The sequence below is a fragment of the Salmo salar genome, chromosome ssa20, assembly GCF_905237065.1.
Source record: "Salmo salar chromosome ssa20, Ssal_v3.1, whole genome shotgun sequence".
Lineage (NCBI taxonomy): Eukaryota > Metazoa > Chordata > Actinopteri > Salmoniformes > Salmonidae > Salmo > Salmo salar.
In genome coordinates, this window is record NC_059461.1 from 46181740 (window position 1) to 46203886 (window position 22147).

Genomic DNA, 22147 nt, shown 5'->3' on the forward strand with positions numbered 1-22147 from the left:
AAACAGCTCTTTCTTGTCGGGGCAAAGTATTGCTGCAGAGTCAATTAAACGTTCTTTAATGAATTCGCCCTCAGCAAATGTTTTACTATGTTTAGCAATTGTGTGGGACAGTACATAGCTAGCTCCCACAATTCCGTTGTTTGCTGAATGCAGTTTTGTGAAAAGTCCTTGCTTCTTTTGCAACTGAGAAAGCAACTCTTTCAATGCACTTGCCCTCTGCTCAGAAGACATATTCCTATATTTCCCTGCATGCTTTGTCTGGTGTGTGTCGGGACAAGTTGTAACGTTAGTCTTTCAAGACAGCGATGGTGTCTTTGCACACTAAGCACACAGCCTTCCCCGATACCTCAATATACAAATATTTCAATGTCCACTCTTGCTGTAACACCCTACATTCATTGTCTACTTTCCGTTTCTTTGTAATCTTTGAAAAACACATTTTTGAGCAAATTCTAGATCGCTACTAGTTGTAACTGTGACGTGTGTGTCAGCCTGTCCGTCACTGTCTGTCCTCGTGCAGTTATTTATACGTGCCTTCAAAATAAATGTCCCATAAGAGGTGGGAGTTAAATCATTACACAAAGGCGAGTATTCATTGGGCTTTTAATTTGTCCAAATATGCAAAACTATTCTAATGAAGCTAGCTAACTTATGGCTAACATGACATTAGCTATGTTTGGTATCGTCAGCTCAATTAACTTGCCATCTGTTGTTGGGTTGGTTGAGAAAACAAAGCTGGATAGCGGAGTTATCATTGTTTTTCTAACTTAAAGAAGATGGACATACAGAATTTCTTCTTGAGAAAAAGGGTGAGAGATGCAGCTCAGCAAACACAGAGACGGTTATTGTATTTGCAGGAGTAAGTGAATAGATTGTGTGTGTGTGTTTGCAACACAATTATTTACTTGTAGCATTTCATATATGGGTTTGCTGGCAACGACACGAAAACGATTCTAGCGCTTCCATGGGGCAGAGGTCAGACTGTTGTGATTCTATATGGCCAGATTGCTAGCAAGAATGACAAGACACTGCCATGTGGGGGGTCGTAAGTGGCTCATTTCAGCATGTTTCATCTTGTTATAGATACCGAGTCTTGTTTTATGGTATTTTAACTGATTTAATGTAAATGTAAATATGGCTAAAATTTGCCAGCTAGCTACTAGTAACCAACAACTGTAATGATGTATGAAACAGCAAGTGGTCATTGTGCACATTTATTTGCTTTCAATAAACAATGGAGACAAAATATAGTTTACATGTTAACAATCTAAGACAAACTCATCTGTTTGTCCCATGGCTGCACGTGTGTCAATTTTGTTGTTAAAGTGACAGAGAACACAGGTATTGTTGTTAGTGATAGGTTAGGACAGTTGAATGTTAATCAGGCTGTAGATTGAGTGAACTGCTAATATCGTTAAGGAGCATTAGTGATCCCATATTTTACCTAGCTCAATTCAGGTAAATATTATTCGCCTATTGTTCATATTACTTCTGTGTTTTTCTGTTCAGAATAATCCATATTGTTACGGCACTGATACTATTCTGTCTCTGTAATAATAGGAGATCCATCTTCAGAAAGCAAGGAAGAGAGAGAACATAGAGAGAGGGGAGGCCCACAGAAGAGAAACATATAATATTCCTCTCAAACCAGAGGAAGTAGTACTTGCTAAACATTACCTCTCAAAAAAAGAAAGATGCCACTTCTGACATGTCCTGTGTGTATAAGCTGTTAGATCCTGATGCTCTATATAGTGCCTTCAGAAAGTATTTAAACCCCTAGTATTACAATGGCGCCAGAGGAGATGGCTGCCGTTTTACGGTCTCCTAACCAATTGTGTTATTGTCTATGTTTTTACGTGTTATTTGTAACTTGTTTTTTTACATAATATTTCTGCCACCGTCTCTTATGACCGAAATGAGCTTCTAGATATCAGGACAGCAATTACTCACCTCGTACTGGAAGATGATTTTTTCTTCAACGAGTCGGACGCAAAGGATTTACTTTACTTACGCCCTCATCCACATCATTCACAGGAGAAAGACAGAGATATTGGGGATGTAGGTCGGGGTGCCTTGGAAGGATCCGATGGCGAGTGGGTAATCTGCCTTTACCATTAGTCCAATTCGCCAACGTACATAAAATAGATGAACTACGATCACGTATATCCTACCAACGCCTGAGGTAGAGTATCTCATGAAAAGCTGTAGACCACACTATTTACCAAGAGAGTTTTCATCTATATTCTTCGTAGCTGTCTATTTACCACCAAAAACCGATGCTGGCACTAAGACCGCACTCAATGAGCTGTATAAGGCCATAAGCAAACAGGAAATCACTCATCCTCATCCGTTTTACCTAATTTCTACCAACATATTAAATGAGCAAGCAGAGGTAAAAAACTCTAGACCACCTTTACTCCACACACAGACATGCGTACAAAGCTCTCCCTCACCCTCCATTTGGCAGAGCTGACCATAATTCTATCCTCCTGATTCCTGCTTACAAATAGTAAAGCAGGAAGCACCAGTGACTAGGTCAATAAAGAAATGGTCAGATGACGCTGATGCTAAGCTATAGGACTGTTTTGCTAGCACAGACTGGAATATGTTCCGGGATTCTTCCGATGGCATTTAGGAGTTCACCACATCAGTCACTGGCTTCATCAATAAGTGTATCAATGACGTCGTCCCCACAGTGACTGTACGTACATACCCCAACCAGAAGCCATGGATTACAGGCAATATCTGCACTGAGCTAAAGGGTAGAGCTGCCGCTTTCAAGGAGTGGGACTCTAACCCGGAAGCTTCTAAGAAATCCCACGATGCCCTCCGACGAACCATCAAACAGGCAAAGCATCAATACAGGACTAAGATTTAATCGTACTACACCGACTCAGACGCTTGTCGGATGTGGCAGGGCTTGCAAACTATTACAGACTACAAAGGGAAGCACAGCCGCCGAGCTGCCCAGTGACACGAGCCTACCAGACAATCTAAATTACTTCTATGCTCGCTTCAAGGCAAGCAACACTGAAGCATGCATGAGAGCATCAGCTGTTCCGGACGACTGTGTGATCACGCTCTCCGTAGCAGATGTGAGTAAGACCTTTAAACAGGTCAACATTCACAAGGCCGCAGGGCCAGACGGATTACCAGGACGTGTACCCCGAGTATGTGCTGACCAACTGGCAAGTGTCTTCACTGACATTTTCAACCTCTCCCTGTCTGAGTCTGTAATACCAACATGTTTCAAGCAGACCACCATAGGCCCTGTGCCCAAGAACACTAAAGTAACCTACCTAAATGACTACCAACCCGTAGCACTCACGTCTGTAGCCATGAAGTGCTTTGAAAGGCTGGTCATGGCTCACATCAACACCATTATCCCAGAAACCCTAGACCCACTCCAATTTGCATACCGGCCCAACAGAACCACAGATGATGCAATCTCTATTGCAATCCACACTACCCTTTCTCACCTGGAAAAAAGGAACACCTATGTGAGAATGCTATTCATTAACTACAGCTCAGCGTTCAACACCATAGTGCCCTCAAAGCTCATCACTAAGCTAAGGACCCTGGGACTAAACACCTCCCTTGCAACTGCATCCTGGACTTCCTGACGGACCGCCCCGAAGTGGTAAGGGTAGGTAACAACACATCCGCCACACTGATCCTCAACACGGAGGCCCCTCAGGGGTGCGTACTCAGTCCCCTCTTGTACTCCCTGTTCACTCATGACTGCATGGCCTGGCATAACTCTAACACCATCATTAAGTTTGCCGATGACACAACAGTGGTAGGCCTGATCACCAACAACGATGAGACAGCCTATAGGGAGGAGATCAGAGACCTGGCAGTGTGGTGCAAGGACAACAACTTCTCCCTCAACGTGATCAAGACAAAGGAGATGATTGTGGACTACAGGAAAAGGAGGACCGAGCACGCCCCTCATCAACGGGGCTGCAGTGGAGCAGGTTGAGAGGTTCAAGTTCCATGGTGTCCACATCACCAACAAACTATTACGATCCTAACACACCAAGACAGTCGTGATGAGGCCACGACAAAACCTATTCCCCCTCAGGAGACTGAAAAGACTTGGCATGGGTCCTCAGATCCTCAAAAGGTTTTACAGCTGCACCATCGAGAGCATCCTGACAGGTTGCATCACTGCCTGGTATGGCAACTGCTCAGCCTCCGACCGCAAGGCACTACATAGGGTAATGCGTACGTCCCAGTACATCACTGGGGCCAAGCTTCCTGCCATCCAGGACCTTTATACCAGGCAGTGTCAGAGGAAGGCCTAAAAATTGTTAAAGACTCCAGCCACCCTAGTGATAGACTATTCTCTCTGCTACTGCACGGCAAGCGGTACCGGAGCTCCAAGTCTAGGTCCAAAAGGTTTCTTAACAGCTTCTACCCCTAAGCCATAAGATACCTGAACAGCTAATCAAATGGCTACACAGACTGTTTGCATTGTCCCCCGCCCCCTCTTTTACGCTGCTGCTACTCTCTGTTTATTATCTATGCATAGTCACTTTAACTCTACCTACATGTACATATTACCTCAATTACCACGACTAATTTGTGCACACTGTACCAGTACCGCCTGTACCAGTACCCCCTTTATATAGCTTCACTACTGTTATTTTACTGCTGCTATTTAATTTTTTGTTATTTATTTTGTTTATTTAAAAAGATATATATGCAAAATCGTTCAGAATAATAGTGTTGGGGGATGGGTAATGTATTGATGCTCGAGTGCCAAATCAACACATTTATTTCTATAAAAAATGTAAAAAAAATGCCCTTTTTTTCTCTCCAATTTTGTGGTATCCAATTGGTAGTTACAGTCTTGTCCCATCGCTGAAACTCCCGTACGGACTCGGGAGAGGCGGAGATCGAGAGCCGTGCTGCCAAACATTTTTGAAATATCTAATTTACATAAGTATTCATACCCCTGAGCAGTAGCGGATTTAGGTATAGGTGACATGGGCAGTCGCCCAGGGCGGCACGGGTCGCCCGCATCAAAAAATTCGGAATGGTGACATTTTTCATTGACGTGACATTGACGTCACGTCAATGAAATCATATCACCGTGTGGGACTGTGGGTCAATTAACCTTGTCGGAGTGGGCGCCCTGATTCTAGTTTGTGAGCTAGGCAGGCTACTGCCTGGGAAGGTCTCCCACTCAGAAGTACGAGATGGGGAGGGGCGCGGGTGTAGGTTGACCTCAGGTCTCCCCACTGGAAGCCCGAGGTAGGGGTAGCGGGGGAATCTATCAAATAGCGCACCTCTAACTTTGTACAGTACTAATGAAATTAGTAAAATCAGTTACACTACAAAATGCTACCAAATAAACCACAATTCCTTCATAATACTGTGAATATATAGTTTCACAGACATATTGTTGCATTTTTTTCTGGTTTGTGCAAAATCGTTCAGAATAATAGTGTTGGGGGATGGGTAATGTATTGATGCTCGAGTGCCAAATCAACACAAATTTGTTTCTATTTGTCTTTTTTACATGTTTTATTTTTATATACATTTTTATATTTATATAGTTTTAAATGTTATGATTATTTATTTGTGTTGTTCCAAATGTCTGAATAAAAATTACAGTTAGTGCAGAATGGGGTGTTTTTTTGTTGTTGGTGGGGGGGCACTGAAGAGGGGGTTCGCCAAAGGAGCCGTACAAGCTAGAACCACCTCTGCCCCTGAGTCAATACTTTGTAGAAGCACCTTTGACAGTGATTACAGCTGTGAGTCTTTCTGGGTAAGTCTCTAAGAGATTTCCACACCTGCATTGTGCAACATTTGCATATTATTCTTTTCAAAATTCTTCAAGTTATGTCAAATTGGTTGTTAATAATTGCTAGACAACCATTTTTAGGTCTTGCCATAGATTTTTAAGCAGATTTAGGTCAATCATGTAACTCAGAAACTCAGAAACATTCACTGTCTTCTTGGTAAGCAACACCAGTGTAGATTTGGCCTTCTGTTTTAGGTTATTGTCCTGCTGAATGGTCAATTCATCTCGCAGTGTCCGGTGGAAAACTTAACGATTACAAGCATACCCATAACATGATGCAGCCACCATTATGCTTGAAAATATGGAGGGTGGTACTCAGTAATGTGTTGTATTGGATTTTCCCCAAACATAACTTTTTATTCAGGACAAAAAGTGAATGGCTTTGCTACATTTTTTGCAGGATGTTTGTTTTGGAATATTTGTATTCTATACAGGCTTCCTTCTTTTCACTGTCAATTAGGTTAGTATTGTGGAGTAACTACAATGTTGTTGATCCGTCCTCAGTTTTCTCTTATCACAGCCATTAAACTGTTTTAAAGTCACCATTTCCCTCATGGTGAAATCCCTGAGCGTTTTCCTTCCTCTCCGGCTAATGATTTAGGAAGGGTGCCTGTATCTTTGTAATGACTGGGTGTATGGATACACCATCCAAAGTGTACTTAATACATTCAACATGCTCAAAGGGATATTCAATGTCTTTTTTTTCATTTTTACCCATCTACTAATAGGTGCCCTTTGTGCAGTGGTGTAAAGTACTTAAGTAAAAATACTTTAAAGTACTACTTAAGTAGTTTTTTGGGGTGTCTGTACTTTACTTTACTATTTATATTTTTGACAACTTTTACTTTAACTTCACTACATTCCTAAAGAAAATAAAGTACTTTTAACTCCATACATTTTCCCTGACAACCCAAAGTACTCATTACATTTTGAAAGGGAAAGGATTTGAATGCTTAGCAGGACAGGGAAATGGTGAAATTGACGCACTTATCAAGAGAACATGTGGTCATCCCTGCTGCCTATGGTCTAGCGGACTCACTAAACACAAATGCATCTTTTGTAAATAATGTCTGAGTGTTGGAGTATGCCCCCGGCTATCTGTACATTTTAAAAACAAGAAAATGGTGCTGTCTGCTTTGCTTAATATATGGAATTTGAAATTATTTATACTTTTACTTCTACTTTTCATACTTAAGCATATTTTAGCATTTGCATTTACTTTTGACACTTAAGTATATTTAAAACCAAATACTTTTAGACTTTTACTCAAGTACTATTTTGCTGGGTGACTTTCACTTTTACTTGAGTAACTTTCTATTAAGGTATCTATACTTTTAGTCAAGTATGACAATTGGATATTTTTTTCCACCACTGCCTTTGTGAGACATTGGAAAATCTCCCTGGTCTTTGTGGTTGATTTTGTGTTTGGAATTCACTACTTGACTGAGGGACCTTACAATTATCTAAATGTGTGGGGTACAGAGATGAGGTAGTCATTCAAAAATCATATTAAACACTGTTATTGCTTATAGAGTCCATTTAACTTATTATGTGACGCATCTCTGTGTGAACATTTTTACTCCTGAACTTATTTAGGCTTGCCATAACAAAGGAGTTCAATAGTTATTTTGACTCAAGACATTTCAGCTTTTCATTTTTTATTAATTTGTAAAAATGTCTAAAAACTAATTCCACCATCATTACGGGGTATTGTGTGTTTAGGCCAATAACACGAAATCTCAATTTAAAAATCAGGCTGGAACACAACAAAATGTGGAAAAAGTCAAGGAGTGTGAATACTTTCTGAATGCGCTGTATATACAAAAGTATGTGGACACCCCTTCAAATTTGTGGATTTGGCTATTTCAGCCACACCTGTTGCTGACAGGTGTATAATTAAGTGATAATGCCCGAAAAGCCAGTGTTTGGAGGATATATTGGCATTGGTGTTGTTAGGTCCGAGACTTAAGTCGAGGGGCAGAAAACGGTGCCAATATATCCTCCACGTTATGTTGATTAATTTATTCATACTATTTCATCCTTCCACAAGGTATACTCCTAACACAAATCTATTGCTACCCAAGCCAGCTGGTCGTTCGGTTGCCAGAGACGCGACCCAGTCGTTCAGTCTTCTTGTTCTGTATCTGTGGACGTGACCCAGTCGTTCAGTCTTCTTGTTCTGTATCTATGGATGTGACCCAGTCGTTTGATCTAAATGTTCCATTGCCATACTGGCTGGCAAAGTTCTTATCCCTTGCTTGCTAGCTAGCCAACTTCGGCTAACTTAGTCACGTCAAACCAGAGTAACAGCAAAGTTTCTGCATTTGTGCTTGTTTAAGCTGTTTTCTAGTGACATTTATATGGGTACATCCATAACAATAAGCTAATGATGTGCGATTTCGCCTGGCGTAGAAAATGTGCTCTCTCATTAGGACACTTTTTCAGAGGAGCTAGCCAACAACACAGCTAACAAAATCGCTTCAAACTGAAGTTGGAAAGACTGCAAACTACCTGCACTTCGTTTCATTTGACCTGTTTTCTATTGATAGTTCTTTGTATATAATTATCCATAAAAATTATGCTGATTCATGATTTCGACAGGCTGAGAAAAGATGTCTGCTTGTCTGTCTCATCCCAACTCCTGACACGTTCATTACTATGCGACATCTGGAGATCGAATTTGAATATTGAAACAATGTTGCAAATGTCGGAGACAGGTAGCTAGGTTTATACAATTCTCCGCTGTTAACTAAATGTTAGTCTAAAAGAAATGTGAGATAATGACTAGAGGCTTTTTATAGTGGAGATCAAGTTTATAAAGTGCCTGGCTGGGCTGATGAGACAGTGGATTGAGCAGTCAGATGGAACAGAGTAAATAGGCATTTTAACATCAGATTTAGCTGGTAGAATAGACACCGGCTGGATTGCAGTTTTAGTAAATCAGCATTCAGGAATAGACCTACCCGTTGTATAAAATCGAGCACACCGCCACGCAATCTCCATAGACAAACATTGGTAGTAGAATGGCCTTACTGAAGAGCTCAGTAACTTTCAACGTGGCACTGTCATAGGGTGCCACCTTTCCAGTTTGTCAAATTTCTGCCCTACTTGGGCTGCCCCGGTCAACTATAAGTGCTGTTATTGTGACGTGGAAACGTTTAGGAGCAACAACGGCACAGCCGCAAAGTGGTAGGCCACACAAGCTCACAGAACACGAATGCAGAGTGTAAAAATCGTCTGTCCTCGATTGCAATACTCACTACCAGGTTCCAAACTGCCTCTGGAAGCAACATCAGCACAAGAACTGTTCGTCGGGAGCTTCATGAAAGGGGTTTCCATGGCCGAGCAGCTTTACACAAGCCTTAGATCACCATGAGCAATATCAAGTGTCGGATGGAGTGGTGTACATATTATCTGCAAAAGTTTTCTGGGTACCCTGCACTCTACAGTTATAATACAAGCCTACTGCTAATGTAAATTTACGCAGTTGCAACATAATCCAAAGGATGGCATAACCCTTTGGATTATGTTGGAACTGCACAGTGCGCAAAGCATGACAATCTCACATTTGTTGTGACCAACACCATGAGTTGTTTTTTCAATCGAATATTGGACATTGTTTATGAAAACATTGCAACCAAAATAATACATACCTTCTCCAACAAGTTGTCTATATGGAACATTCCGAAATATTTATGCACTTGTAATTTGTACTATTAACAATATATTCCATGGGTTTACTGACCACAATCCATTAAACTAATATTAGGAAGTTTGGCATCAGGAGAGCACAGCGCATGGAAGAAAGCGGTGAGATATGCGACATCGCGTTGTTTCTGCAAAATGTTCACTTCTAGTTGGGGGGAGGCCAAGAGTACGGGGCGCTTCATTTCGGCCGCGCAGGGACCCCCCTCCGAGTCAGGTCTTCAGGTCTGAGCCCCGGATGTTCTGAATGTCAAGTGACGTCCCTGTTGGTGTCCTTTCAGAATCACGAACCTGTCACACACTGAAGGCCTATACGTTCTCCACTGCGCAAACTTGTCTATAATAGATATAAAGGCTGTTAAGATACCGTATTAATGTTTCAAGAAAGGAGTGTATATATTTGGCCTGGTGAAGTGGTTTTATGCGCTGACTGAATGGAAGCTGAGGATTCTGAGATTTTTTTTACTCCTCTGGTCTCGGGAAGAAAGTAAAGAAAGAAAAGTTAAAAAAAGACAATAGCCTATCTACTGGTGACTTAATCATAATTAGGACCAGGAGTTTTCCCTGACCACTTGACCTGAACCAGGAAAAACTGTAACTAGGACACTAAGTTCCTCTTGGTCAGGTCAAATGGTAAGGACAAACTCCTGGCCCTACACATAATGTCATATCCCTCTCTCTAGGAGCGGTGCTTCCGGTAGGCGGCCTCCTCCTGGGTGAGTCCTTCATCGAGCCCCTGAGCAGCATGGTGGTCCGGGTGGGCGGCGGTAGCATCCGGGCTGGGAAGCTGGTGCCTCATGCCGGGGGGTTCCAGGCTCTACTGAACAGCCAGACTCTGGTTGCCCGTATCCGCCTGGTGGAGCTTCTGCGTGGGCTCAGAGAGGACTGGGGCTCTGGGGAGATGGGTTTGCGGGGTCTGCAGGCCCAGAGGAAGGAGACTGAGCTGGGACGGATCCAGGCTGCAGCCAAGGAGTTGGAGCAGGCCTGGGTGAAAGGGCTACACTGTCACCTGCAGCTGCTGAGCCGGCTGGAGACCCTGCTGGACTGGGCCTGGGGCGTTGCCCAAGATGGTGGCGTCCAAGGTAGGTTGTTTTCACACGTGCTTGTGTACTTTGCCAGTTATTTTTGTCCAGAATTCAATCAGATCAGCCTTAACCCGCGGTAACCAACAAATGCATTGCTTATCATTGCTTTTGTTTAGGCGTGTCGGAGGTGTAAATGCATTGAAAGGATCAAATCCACAAGCGACACCCAGCATTATACCTATTGTGGACATTGCCATCGCATTACTAGAAATCCCATGCAGTTTGAACCCTGGGATTTGTGATGTAATCTACACCTCATTTAGGCTGATATAAATCTTTATTATTTTGTTGAATGATTTTCAATTTAAGTGTCATTATTTTCTATATAGCCTACGCTTTCTTGTTCTGAACTTCTCACGCGGGTGGGAGTCGGGATGGTTATGGTTTTGTGACAATGACCGCAAGATTAGCCGCTGATGGATTTGACAGCTCCAACACAGTCTTAACAAGAGCAATAATAAGCTATGCGTTTGTCGGTTACAGCGGGTTAACGATGATCTGATTGAATCCTTACTCCCAATCCAGATGTTTAGAAATAGAGCGAATGGAAGGCCAAGTTTAGGCCGGGGTAGACAGTGGCGGATGAAAACGGCTGAAAAAATACATCAATCCGTTTTGTCCGTCAAAAAGTGCCACTGTCTTCCTGGCTGCCCCTTATTCCCACTGCTTTCGGGGTAAAAAGGGTTAAGAGTTATGGGGACCTGACATCTGTATCCTACTACATTAGGAGAAATCCATCTCCCTGGTGCTGATCTGTCCCTCCCGGCACTGCCTGGGATGGAGTATCCTGATCCACAGGGCTCTGGCCTAACGGTCCCCGTCCTGGGGGCTCAAATGGACCCTGTGTCAGGACTCACTGTCCCCCTGGCTGGAACCATGGAGGACCCAGATGGCAAAGGTGATTGGATGATGGATGGACTGACTGATTGCCTGATACAGAAGTACATTTAATATATTTGATTGCCATACACTTATAGTGTATCATATCAGTATTTCTGTGCTACTGTATGTTATTCGACAGGACTAGTTGCGATTCGTTTTGGGGCCCTGACAGTGGACACTGTAACAGAGGTGCTGGCTCCTGTTGTGGGGGTTCGCCTGGATGTGTCCAGACAGACTGTTGTGCCTGTTACTGCTTCATACTGCCTGGCTCTGGGAGATAATACTGACAGTGTGCTGGTAAGAAAGATAAATTACACTGGTTGCTTTTCTTTTCAACACGTTCAACTTGGCCATTGTCAATATACATGTTCCCAAAATGACAGGTTAAGCACACAATGGCTCCAACATGTTGCGTTTGAGTGCTTTTCCGTCCCTTGTTCAAACAACTAACATAATCAACACACAGTGATTGAGTTCCATAGGATAAATCACATGTATCTCTTGTTGACTTGTTGTGCATGCCAGGTGGAGGCCCTGCGGAAGGAGTGGTGTCTGAGGAACAGGTACTGGAAAGAGGAGAAACAGAAGGAGGAGGAGCTTCTTGGGGATCTGGATGCAGCTCTGCAGCACTGTGTCCTTGTGGCCACTCAGGAGGACTCTGAGCAGGTAAGCTGAACTAGGCTGGGCAGGCAGATGGATGGGGCTGCTCAGTCCTCAACAAACAGAAAAGGATTTGTCTTCTGCTGAATTGTTTGAATGCATACATGTCATTTTGATTTATGTTCATCTCCCTAGTGGCATTACTGTATAATGGAGATCCTTATCCATTCTGTGTGTGTGTGTGTGTGTGTGTGTGTGTGTGTGTGTGTGTGTGTGTGTGTGTGTGTGTGTGTGTGTGTGTGTGTGTGTGTGTGTGTGTGTGTGTGTGTGTGTGTGTGTGTGTGTGTGAGTGTGTGCACTGTAGGCCCACTGGGTGGACACCGAGAGGCAGCTGAGGGAGGCTGCAGCGGAGCTTCATGAGGCTGGCCAGTCAGAAGCCCAGAGGAGAGCATCCCAGCTCTCAGACCTGTCTCTGCTCCTGCCTCCTCGCGTTCTGCTCATCCTCACTCAAGGTATTGCAAGTCTTCAGTTAATCGTTAGAGAGTGGATTTGGATAGGCTTATCCATAGCTCAAAGCTATATTGTAATATACTTTTGATTGCATATTAGGCTACCTTGTGATGTGTGTGTATATTTTATGGATTTTAACTTTATTTAGAATAAGGAATTCAGAGGAGGAGAGTAACAGTGGAAAAAGTGGTGGCTGGGATTGAGCCCCGATCTCCGGTGGGGAATCATAAATGTGGCTTATACTGTGTTACCACAACTCAGCACATGTCTGTGTGTGTCTTACTGTGTTTAGGTGATGATAAGGAGTGGGAGCAGCAGTGCTGCTGGCAGACAGAGCTGGTGGCTGGGCTGGACAGGGTGAACGTGTGCGTGGAGAAACTGCAGCAGGACCAGGAAAGATGGACAGCACAGAGAGGAGAGCAGACGCCATCAATCCATGTCGTGGTCAGATCTAGCATAGTTCAATCCGATTACGCAAACATATAGATCAAGTAAACACAAGGGGCCGGTTTCCCGGACAAAGATTAAGCTTAGTCCTAGACTAAAAAGCTTGCTCACTAGAAAAACAAAATCCTTTTACGGTGAAGATGAATTGTATAATTTATTAAGGGGATTGTAATCTGCAGATGAATGCATGTTAATGTACAAGAAATGAATGTGTCACAATGACTCACAAATATGGAAATGTGTTGTTTTGAGTCTCTCTTGTATGTCTCCCAGGATTGGAAACGGAGACAGAAAGAAATATGGGAGCAGCTAAACTCCAGGCAGGCAGAACTAGATGCTGCTCTTATAGAGCTGCGCTGTGTCCGAGAACTCTGCCAGCTCCGTGCAGATACAGCGCAGGTAAGCACAGGCAGAAAGCAATACAATCACGGTCAGTTGTGATACAGCCTGGATTCGAACCAGGGTGTCTGTAGTGATGCCTCAAGCACTGAGATGCAGTTCCTTAGACCACTGCGCCACTCTGGAGCCCAATTGGGAAGGTGACAAATGTTTTGTAGTTTTGGCTATGTACTCCAGAACTTTGGATTTGATACCATGACTATGAGGTTAAAGTGCAAACTGTCAGCTTTATTTTCATCCATATCGGGTAAACCATTTAGAAATTACAATACCTCCCCCCCCACCCCCCATTTTAGGGGACCAAAAGTATTGGGTATTAAAGTAGTAAAAGTTAAGTATTTGGTCCCATATTCACAGCATGCAATGACAACATCAAGCTTGTGACTACAAATTGGTCGGATGCATTTGCTGTTTGTTTTGGTTGTGTTTCAGATGATTTTGTGCCCAATAGAAATGAATGGTAAATAATGTATTGTCATTTTGGAGTCACTTTTATTGTAAATTAGAATATGTTTCTAAACACTTCTACATTAAATGGATGCTACCATGATTACGGATAATGATGAGTGAGAAAGTTACAGAAGCACAAATATCACCCCCCCCCCAAAAAAAATGATCCTCCCCTTTTATTGTAATAAATAGGTTAGCATGTCTTGGGGGCATGATATTTGTACGTCTAACTTTCTCACTCATCATTATTCACGATTCATTCAGGATTGTCCTTAGTCTTGGTAGCATCCACATTAATGTAGAAGAGTTTAGAAACAAATTATATTCTTATTTACAATAAAAGTGACTCCAAAATTACACAATAATGCATTATTTACCATTAATTTCTATTGGGTACAAAAGCAATTGAAACACAAGCAAAACAAACAGCAAATCCATCCAAACAATTTGAAGAGTCACAACCTTGATGTAGTCATTGCGTGCGATGCATATTGGACCAAATACTTAATTTTTTACTGCTTTAATACTTACAGTACAAGTCAAAGGTTTGGACACGCCTACTCATTCAAGGGTTTTTCTTAATTTTTTACTATTTCCTACCTTGTAGGAAAAGCAGCCAACAAGTGCTCAGCATATGTGGGAACTCCTTCAAGACTGTTGGAAAAGCATTCCAGGTGAAGCTGGTTGAGAGAATGCCAAGAGTGTGCAAAGCTGTTATCAAGGCAAAGGGTGGCTACTTTGAAGAATCTCAAATACAAAATATATCTTGATTTATTTAACCTGTTAGGGCTAGGGGGCAGTATTGACACGGCTGGATAAAAAACGTACCCGATTTAATCTGGTTACTACTCCTGCCCAGTAACTAGAATATGCATATAATTATTGGCTTTGGATAGAAAACACTCCAAAGTTTCTAAAACTGTTTGAATGGTGTCTGTGAGTCTGACCATTACTTGAACTTCTTTGCCATCTCTATCAATTACAAAGGATCTCTGCTATAACGTGACACTTTCTACAGCTCACATGGTCTCTCAGAAGGCGGCAAAAAGCTGAATCATGGCTTTGCAGGCTCTGGCTGAAACAAAGTAGCGCGTTTGGGTAGTGGCTGGTTACAGTACTGTGAGACTCAGGCTCGTGCCCGCGTCGACCGAAAGCTTTCTTTTCCTTTGTCTGTTTACCTAAAAGGAGATTCCCGGTCGGAATATTATCGCTTTTTTACGAGAAAAATGGCATAAAAATGGATTTTAAACAGCGGTTGACATGCTTCGAAGTACGGTAATGGAATATTTAGATTTTTTTTGTTACGAATTGCGCCATGCGTGCGACCCTTATTTACCCTTTAGGATAGTTTCTGGAACGCACGAACAAAACGCCGCTATTCGGATATAACGATGGATTATTTGGGACCAAACCAACATTTGTTATTGAAGTAGAAGTCCTGGGAGTGCATTCTGACGAAGACAACAAAGGTAAGAACATTTTTGTTATAGTAAATCTGATTTTGGTGAAGGCTAAACTTGCCGGGTGTCTAAATAGCTAGCCCGTGATGGCTGGGCTATGTACTTAGAATATTGCAAAATGTGCTTTCACCAAAAAGCTATTTTAAAATCGGACATATCGAGTGCATAGAGGAGTTCTGTATCTATAATTATTAAAATAATTGTTATGCTTTTTGTGAACATTTATCGTGAGTAATTTAGTAAATTGTTAGTAAATTCCCCGGAAGTTTGCTAGTTCTGAACGTCACATGCTAATGTAAAAAGCTGTTTTTTGATATAAATATGAACTTGATTGAACAAAACATGCATGTATTGTATAACATAATGTCCTAGGGATGTCATCTGATGAAGATCATCAAAGGTTAGTGCTGCATTTAGCTGTCTTCTGGGTTTTTGTGACATTATATGCTAGCTTGAAAAATGGGTGTCTGATTATTTCTGGCTGGGTACTCTGCTGACATAATCTAATGTTTTGCTTTCGTTGTAAAGCCTTTTTGAAATCGGACAGTGTGGTTAGATTAACGAGAGTCTTGTCTTTAAATAGCTGTAAAATAGTCATATGTTTGAGAAATTGAAGTAATAGGATTTTTAAGGTATTTGAAAATCGCGCCACTGGATTACACTGGCTGTTACGTAGGTGGGACGAATTCGTCCCGCCTAGCCCAGAGAGGTTAACACTTTTTTGGTTACTACATGATTCCATATGTGTTATTTCATAGTTTGGATGTCTTCACTATTATTCTACAATTTTGAAAATAGTAAAAATAAAGAAAAACCCTTGAATGAGTAGGTTTTCTAAAACTTTTGACCAGTAGTGTATACTGTAAGTGAATTTCTAGCAATACCTTTGGTATTGTGGGGACTATGTACAAAAAGTGCTGTAATTTCTTTGACCTAATAGTCATTGTATAATTTCACAAACAATTGTTCAGGTTCCCAATACTTTTGGAGCTCACTGTATATTTGTTATTGAATAAACTATCCCTTTAATATAGTCGACTAGTGTTGCCATTGAGCGTATCTTTCTATCCAGTCTGTGTTATCAGGTTCCTTCTGGTACAAGGAGTTTGGGCTGGCCAGGCTGATGGTCCCCAGTAACCCTCTGAAGGTGGTGTCGTTGACCCAGCAGAAAGCTGTGCCTCTCCTGGAGCGACTCATTCAGCTACTGGAGGACAACAAACAGCCAAGTCTCTCCCCGAGCACCTACCGCCAGCGCATCTCTAGTACCTCAGCAAGCATTATGTTGCATTTTTCAGTCTTGTTTTTTTCTGATAAGGATGTTGTTTATATAGCTTTTTTGTCAAATGTGTGTTTGTAGGTTTGTCAACAAAACAGACGTTTGGATTGGAGACATGTTCTCGTGCATGGACAGAGTCCGTGCCTGTGGTTAAAGGTAGGCGCAATAGACAGTGGTCCTAGTGGTTCAGATGGCTCGGTTGGTTGGAGCATGGTACTGGCGACACTAGTGTTGTGGGTTGTCACAGATAGACTTAGACTCCGCTAAATGATCACACTGTTCTATGTGATAGAACCATTCTACTGCGGTTGCTTGTTGTTCATAACACTGCCTTATCTAGTAAAAAGGGATCTATTTTTGATGAGTTACTGTTGTTAACAGTGAGAGATATCTATGAAGGAATCTCCACCCAGTCTCTGAGAGAACCAATGAAAGCTCAGCCTCAGGACCAGGATTCTAAGGGCCCCAGTGTCCCCCAGCCCAGTCCTACTCACTCACAGACAGCTCACAGAAAAACTGCAATCTCCGACATACACTCACAAGGTAAGATTAATTGATTAATGATTTAATAAATGAATTACCTTTACTTCATCATAGGCTCTGCTGATCATATTTATGAAGAGTCCTAATGGTCCCATTCCTTCACAGAGGGCCAGCCTATGAAAGAATCTGTTCAGCAGTCACATGTCTGTGTCCCCACACTGTCAGGTAAAGAACAACATTGAAATGTGCTCTTTATTACAAAATAAAGATTTAACAAGACTATTCTTTTGTTTTCACTATAACTGTGTGCAGAGAAATTGTAATCTCATCTCGTTTCAATTCTACTCAAGTGCTTTGACTATGTCTCCACCTTGTGGGTAACACATTGACTACATATAGTGTTTGGACGAATTACAGAACTTCTCAAACAAGATCACAAGGATGACTTGTTGTAAAAGTAGCTCTGAGATGAGTGTCTCATAATGGCATGTAAATGTTTATGTGTGACCTGCTCTATGTGTACAGTGTGTGTGTACGGTATAAGTCTGTGATGATGTTTCCCATACAGAGGGGGAGTGGGATAAACTGCTGGAGCTCTCCCCACTCTTCCAGCTGCTAAAGGGTGTGGAGAGGAAGCTGAGGGGCCCAGCGCGAGATGCAGGACTCCTGAGGGGGGAGCTCGACGGTGGGTTACGCAATAGCCTGTAGAGTAAAACGCAGATTACAAACGTCCTGTGATGTGTTTGGGCCAAGAATTGTAGAGATTAAAGAGGACCCTCACACACACGATTGCTCCACCACATACCACAATATATAATAACCGAACAATACACAATAACAAACCGAACAATGTTTATTTTTATACGTACTTCTCTTGTGGCAAACCTTTAGTCACCAAATAGTTTGTACCAAAATCAATAACCAAACCCCCCAAAGAGGAAGTAAAGGATGACATTGGCATGGAGAAAGATCTGAGTAAGAACATAGTGTACCACCTCTTTGAACTAAAAGGCTTTGTGAGGGACTCTTTCAGCCAGTCCTTGTTCAACACAAATGCAATTTGACACGGTAGTTGTTAATATTTGAGACCAACTCTGACGTTCAATAAGGAATCATTAAGAAGACTATTTCAGAAACAGTAAAAGTCTAAACAGAGAAACGGGACAGGAAGGAAGACAGTTGGGAGATTAGAGATTAGATATAATTTTTGTGAGGAGCACTTTGAAACAAACTGTCATGGTATGCACTATACAAATAACGTAATTCTTAGATAAGGATTACCATCCACAGTGTTGGGAAGTAGTGAACTACATGTATTTCAACTAGTAATTTAACTACATTTTGCAGTATCTTGCTGGTATTTGAACTAATTTCAACTTAGTTAATTACTTTTTTTCCCATGTTGCGGTGTAGCTAACTACTGGAGCTATGTAATAATTGTCTTTCTTTTTCGCCATCAGGCCTGCGTAATTCTCACTTGAATCATTGTTTTTGTGATTAATAAGCTAAATTACACATTACAGTATGTTACCAAATGACCCCAAAGTGATCTGTTCTTGGAATTTGTAGTCTGATGATATACATATGATCATTTTTCACGTAGTACTGTAGTTTAGATGAAGTGAACTACTTTCTGAAAGTAACTTTAGTTAAGTAAAGTATACTTTTTGTTTAAGGGTAGCATTAGCGTAGCTTAACTTCTTCCAGTGTGAAGTAATTGGTAGCTTGGTAAACTATATTTTCAGAGTAGCTTCCCTAACACTGACCATCCATCATAATCAAATCACCCCACCATCACGGGAAAAAAGCAGCTAAGATGGCTGACATAGCAAGATAACACCACAGCTGCTTCTTATCCTCCGAGGTTTTGCAACACCGGGAGTCATAATTCCCCTCCCTTTGGCCCTCGTTGTTTACATTTACATTTGAGTCATTTGGCAGACTCTCTTATCCAGAGCGACTTACAGTCGGTGCATTCATCTTAAGATCGCTATGTGAGACAAGGTGAGAAAACCATAGAAAATACATAGAATTCATAATAATATGATTTGTTTCAGTCTGACTCTGAAATTAGTCACAAAATTACACAACCAAAATGCAACCAAAAGGCCAAACCGGACCACTTGTTCAGGGAAAATCTCTACCAGCTGTGGTTGTGAAGGAACTAGAAAAAGATCTGAATCAAAGTGAAAACAAGCAAAAGACAAAAGTAAAAAAGACAAAATAGCCGTTGCCAAAAAGACAATACCCTGTTAACGACTGCTTTGGTGCTTTGATAATTATTACCAAATGTCACACCCACAACACTCAATACAACTTTACTTGACCTAAAATGTATGCTTTCAATTGTGATAATACACAGCCTTTTTAGAGTTCCTAGACTACTTGTGCTACGTGAAGTGTGAATTGATAACCCAGCAAGCAGAAATGGGCAACTGGATTTATAGATTATTTCTGTATTTCAGGCAGAGCGAGCTCTTTTATTGACTATCTGGATGCACAGTGGGAGTGTGAAGGAGAGCTGCTCCTTCTTGACCCAGATTGTCTTAATCCCAGAGAGTTCCTGGTCTACCACCATGGGCTATTCCTACTGCAAACACTACATACTCTCGAACTGGTTAGTCACTCACTTTCTCTCCCACATACTGAGAAAGGTTTGTGAAGGAGTCATAGTTCAAAGCATTGTTTAACTCATCTTTCCTATCAAAAGGAGATTAATTAATCATATGTGGTCTTTACTGTCTGTCTAAAAGTATTTTTCTTTGTTAGTGTGAATGTTCTTAGCACCAATTGTTAATAATATTACTTCCATAGACTCCAGCAGTGTCACTCCAGATAGCAACTAGTCTTCCATCCAATAACTACAAATACAATGCCTTCCGAAATTCCTTCTTTTATCAGGTGATGTCCCAATTTCCGCTGTGTGTGCATGAGCTAGAGAGAGAGGGAGGGAGGGAGGGATGGAGGGATGGAGAGAGACTACATTTCTATTTTGGAATAAAATATGCATTGGGGAACAGTGTGCATGTTGTACACGATAATCAACATCAATAAAATCTATTTCCCTTTAGGATTGAATGACAGCTCTGAATCTTGCAGTTTAGCATCTGATGTTTGTGATGTTAACATCTGTGCCACATCTGTTTGCTACTAACTGATGTCATGTGTTGGTAGGAGGCTGAGAAGACGGTGTTTGTGCGTCGCCAGAGACTGCAGTCAGTGGGAGGATTCTCTCTGCTCCTCTTGCACTGTCTGTCACATGTCACTGTTGGGGACATGACCGTCGACTCAAGTCCTACCTTCCAACGGGCTTTCTTCAAGGTGCTGCCAAACTCTGTCTGCGTCCCAGAAAGCAACCTATTTCCAACTTAGTGCACTACTTATGACCAGAGCCGTATGGGCCCTGGTCAAAAAGAGTTCATTATATTAGGGAATAGGGTGTCATTTGAGACGCAACCTCTGTCATATCCCAAAAAACTGTCTGGAGATGACATAATGTCTTTGTTTGCGTTTGTGTGTGACTGTATCGTGAACAGGGTTGGGTAGTAACGGATAACCTGTAACAGGGATTAGGTAATCACATTACAAAAATTAAATAACTGTAATCAGCCCCAATTTACATTTTAATACATGTATTTAGATTACCGTTACATTCTTAAAAACAACTGAATATATTTTGCATGACTTCTAATGTCAAGATGTGAGCTGCAGGTGTTTGCCTCAAACATACGGAAATGGCAGATGTTTGAAAGCTGTGCTGAGCCACACTGCTCAGAAGGTACCTTTCAGTGTGAATGGAAGCTGTTCCTGTCTGTTTTAATCTATCTATTTTGAAATCTCAAAAACTGCTTAGTTGCTTTCCACAGAATAGTTTTCTCCCCTAAAAAAGTCAGCCCGCCACATACTGAGAACTGAATCCTCGCAGAATTTATGTGATTCTTTGTGTCAAAAGGATCTCTAGTTTCAGTGGAAACACTACAACTTTATTGTCCATTAGTATGTGGACACCCCTTCAAAATAGTGGATTCGGCTATTTCAGCCACATCTGTTGCTGACAGGTGTATAAAATTGAGCACACTGCCATGCAATCTCCATAGACAAACATTGGCAGTAGAATGGCCATACTGAAGAGCTCAGTGACTTTCAACGTGGCACTGTCATAGGATGCCACCTTTCCAGTTCGTCAAATTTCTGCCCTGCTTGGGCTGCCCCGGTCAACTATAAGTGCTGTTATTGTGACGTGGAAACGTCTAGGAGTAACACCGGCACAGCCGCAAAGTGGTAGGCCACACAAGCTCACAGAACAGGAATGCAGAGTGTAAAAATAGTCTGTCCTTGGTTGCAACACTCACTACCAAGTTCCAAACTGCCTCTGAAAGCAACATCAGCACAAGAACTGTTCGTCGGGAGCTTCATGAAAGGGATTTCCATGGCCGAGCAGCTTTACATAAGCCTATGATCACCATGAGCAATGGAGTGGTGTAAATCTCTTCGCTATTGGACTCTGGAGCAGTTGAAAAGTGTTCTCTCGAGTATGGAATCACGCTTCACCATTTGGCAGTCCGACAGATGAATCTGGGTTTGGCGGATGCCCCAATGCATAGCGCCAACTGTAAAGTTGGCCCCACAAGTCTCAAAACCACAGTCTCAGACCGTCGCTCACCCGCTGGCCTGGTTTAATCTTTCCCCAGATATGGAAAGCCATTGAGCAAGTACTTGGTTTTGGCATAACCATAACTTAAATACACATTTGTCTGGTTTGTTGGCCATGTATTGGGTAAAACGGCACAAGCTTTGGTTGGGAACAGTTGCTCATCAACAGTTATGTTCTCTCCTGGCTTGTAACAAGTAATGCAATTCTTTACAGAACTTGTCCAGATGTCTGAGAGCGGCAAACCTGTCTGTCTGCACACATATTGGTCTTGTCTCCTTGTCATCAAAACTAGAATAATCTCTCTAGTCCTGTTTATACCTGCGGCTAGCATGCGTCCTTTGTCCTGATCTTGTCCATATTCTGATTGTGCCCACGTATAAACCG

The 22147-nt window shown here is 42.0% G+C and overlaps 1 protein-coding gene across 3 annotated transcripts in view; it reads left to right on the plus strand.

Moving 5' to 3' along the window:
* The window catches only part of LOC123729204 (uncharacterized), a 66926-nt gene that overhangs the window by 29854 nt on the left and 14925 nt on the right, over positions 1-22147 (plus strand). The window contains exons 17-31 of one of the 3 annotated variants that reach the window (XM_045703439.1): positions 10201-10599; positions 11330-11500; positions 11624-11781; positions 12010-12150; positions 12449-12596; positions 12887-13038; positions 13315-13440; positions 16423-16612; positions 16708-16782; positions 17008-17169; positions 17275-17334; positions 17678-17794; positions 19575-19726; positions 19924-20010; positions 20284-20430. In XM_045703439.1, the coding sequence (XP_045559395.1) occupies positions 10201-10599; positions 11330-11500; positions 11624-11781; positions 12010-12150; positions 12449-12596; positions 12887-13038; positions 13315-13440; positions 16423-16612; positions 16708-16782; positions 17008-17169; positions 17275-17334; positions 17678-17794; positions 19575-19726; positions 19924-20010; positions 20284-20430 (2285 nt within the window). Of the gene's footprint in view, positions 1-10200; positions 10600-11329; positions 11501-11623; positions 11782-12009; positions 12151-12448; positions 12597-12886; positions 13039-13314; positions 13441-16422; positions 16613-16707; positions 16783-17007; positions 17170-17274; positions 17335-17677; positions 17795-19574; positions 19727-19923; positions 20011-20283; positions 21162-22147 lie in introns of those variants that run through there. The other 2 variants (XM_045703441.1, XM_045703440.1) reach the window with 2 other exon arrangements.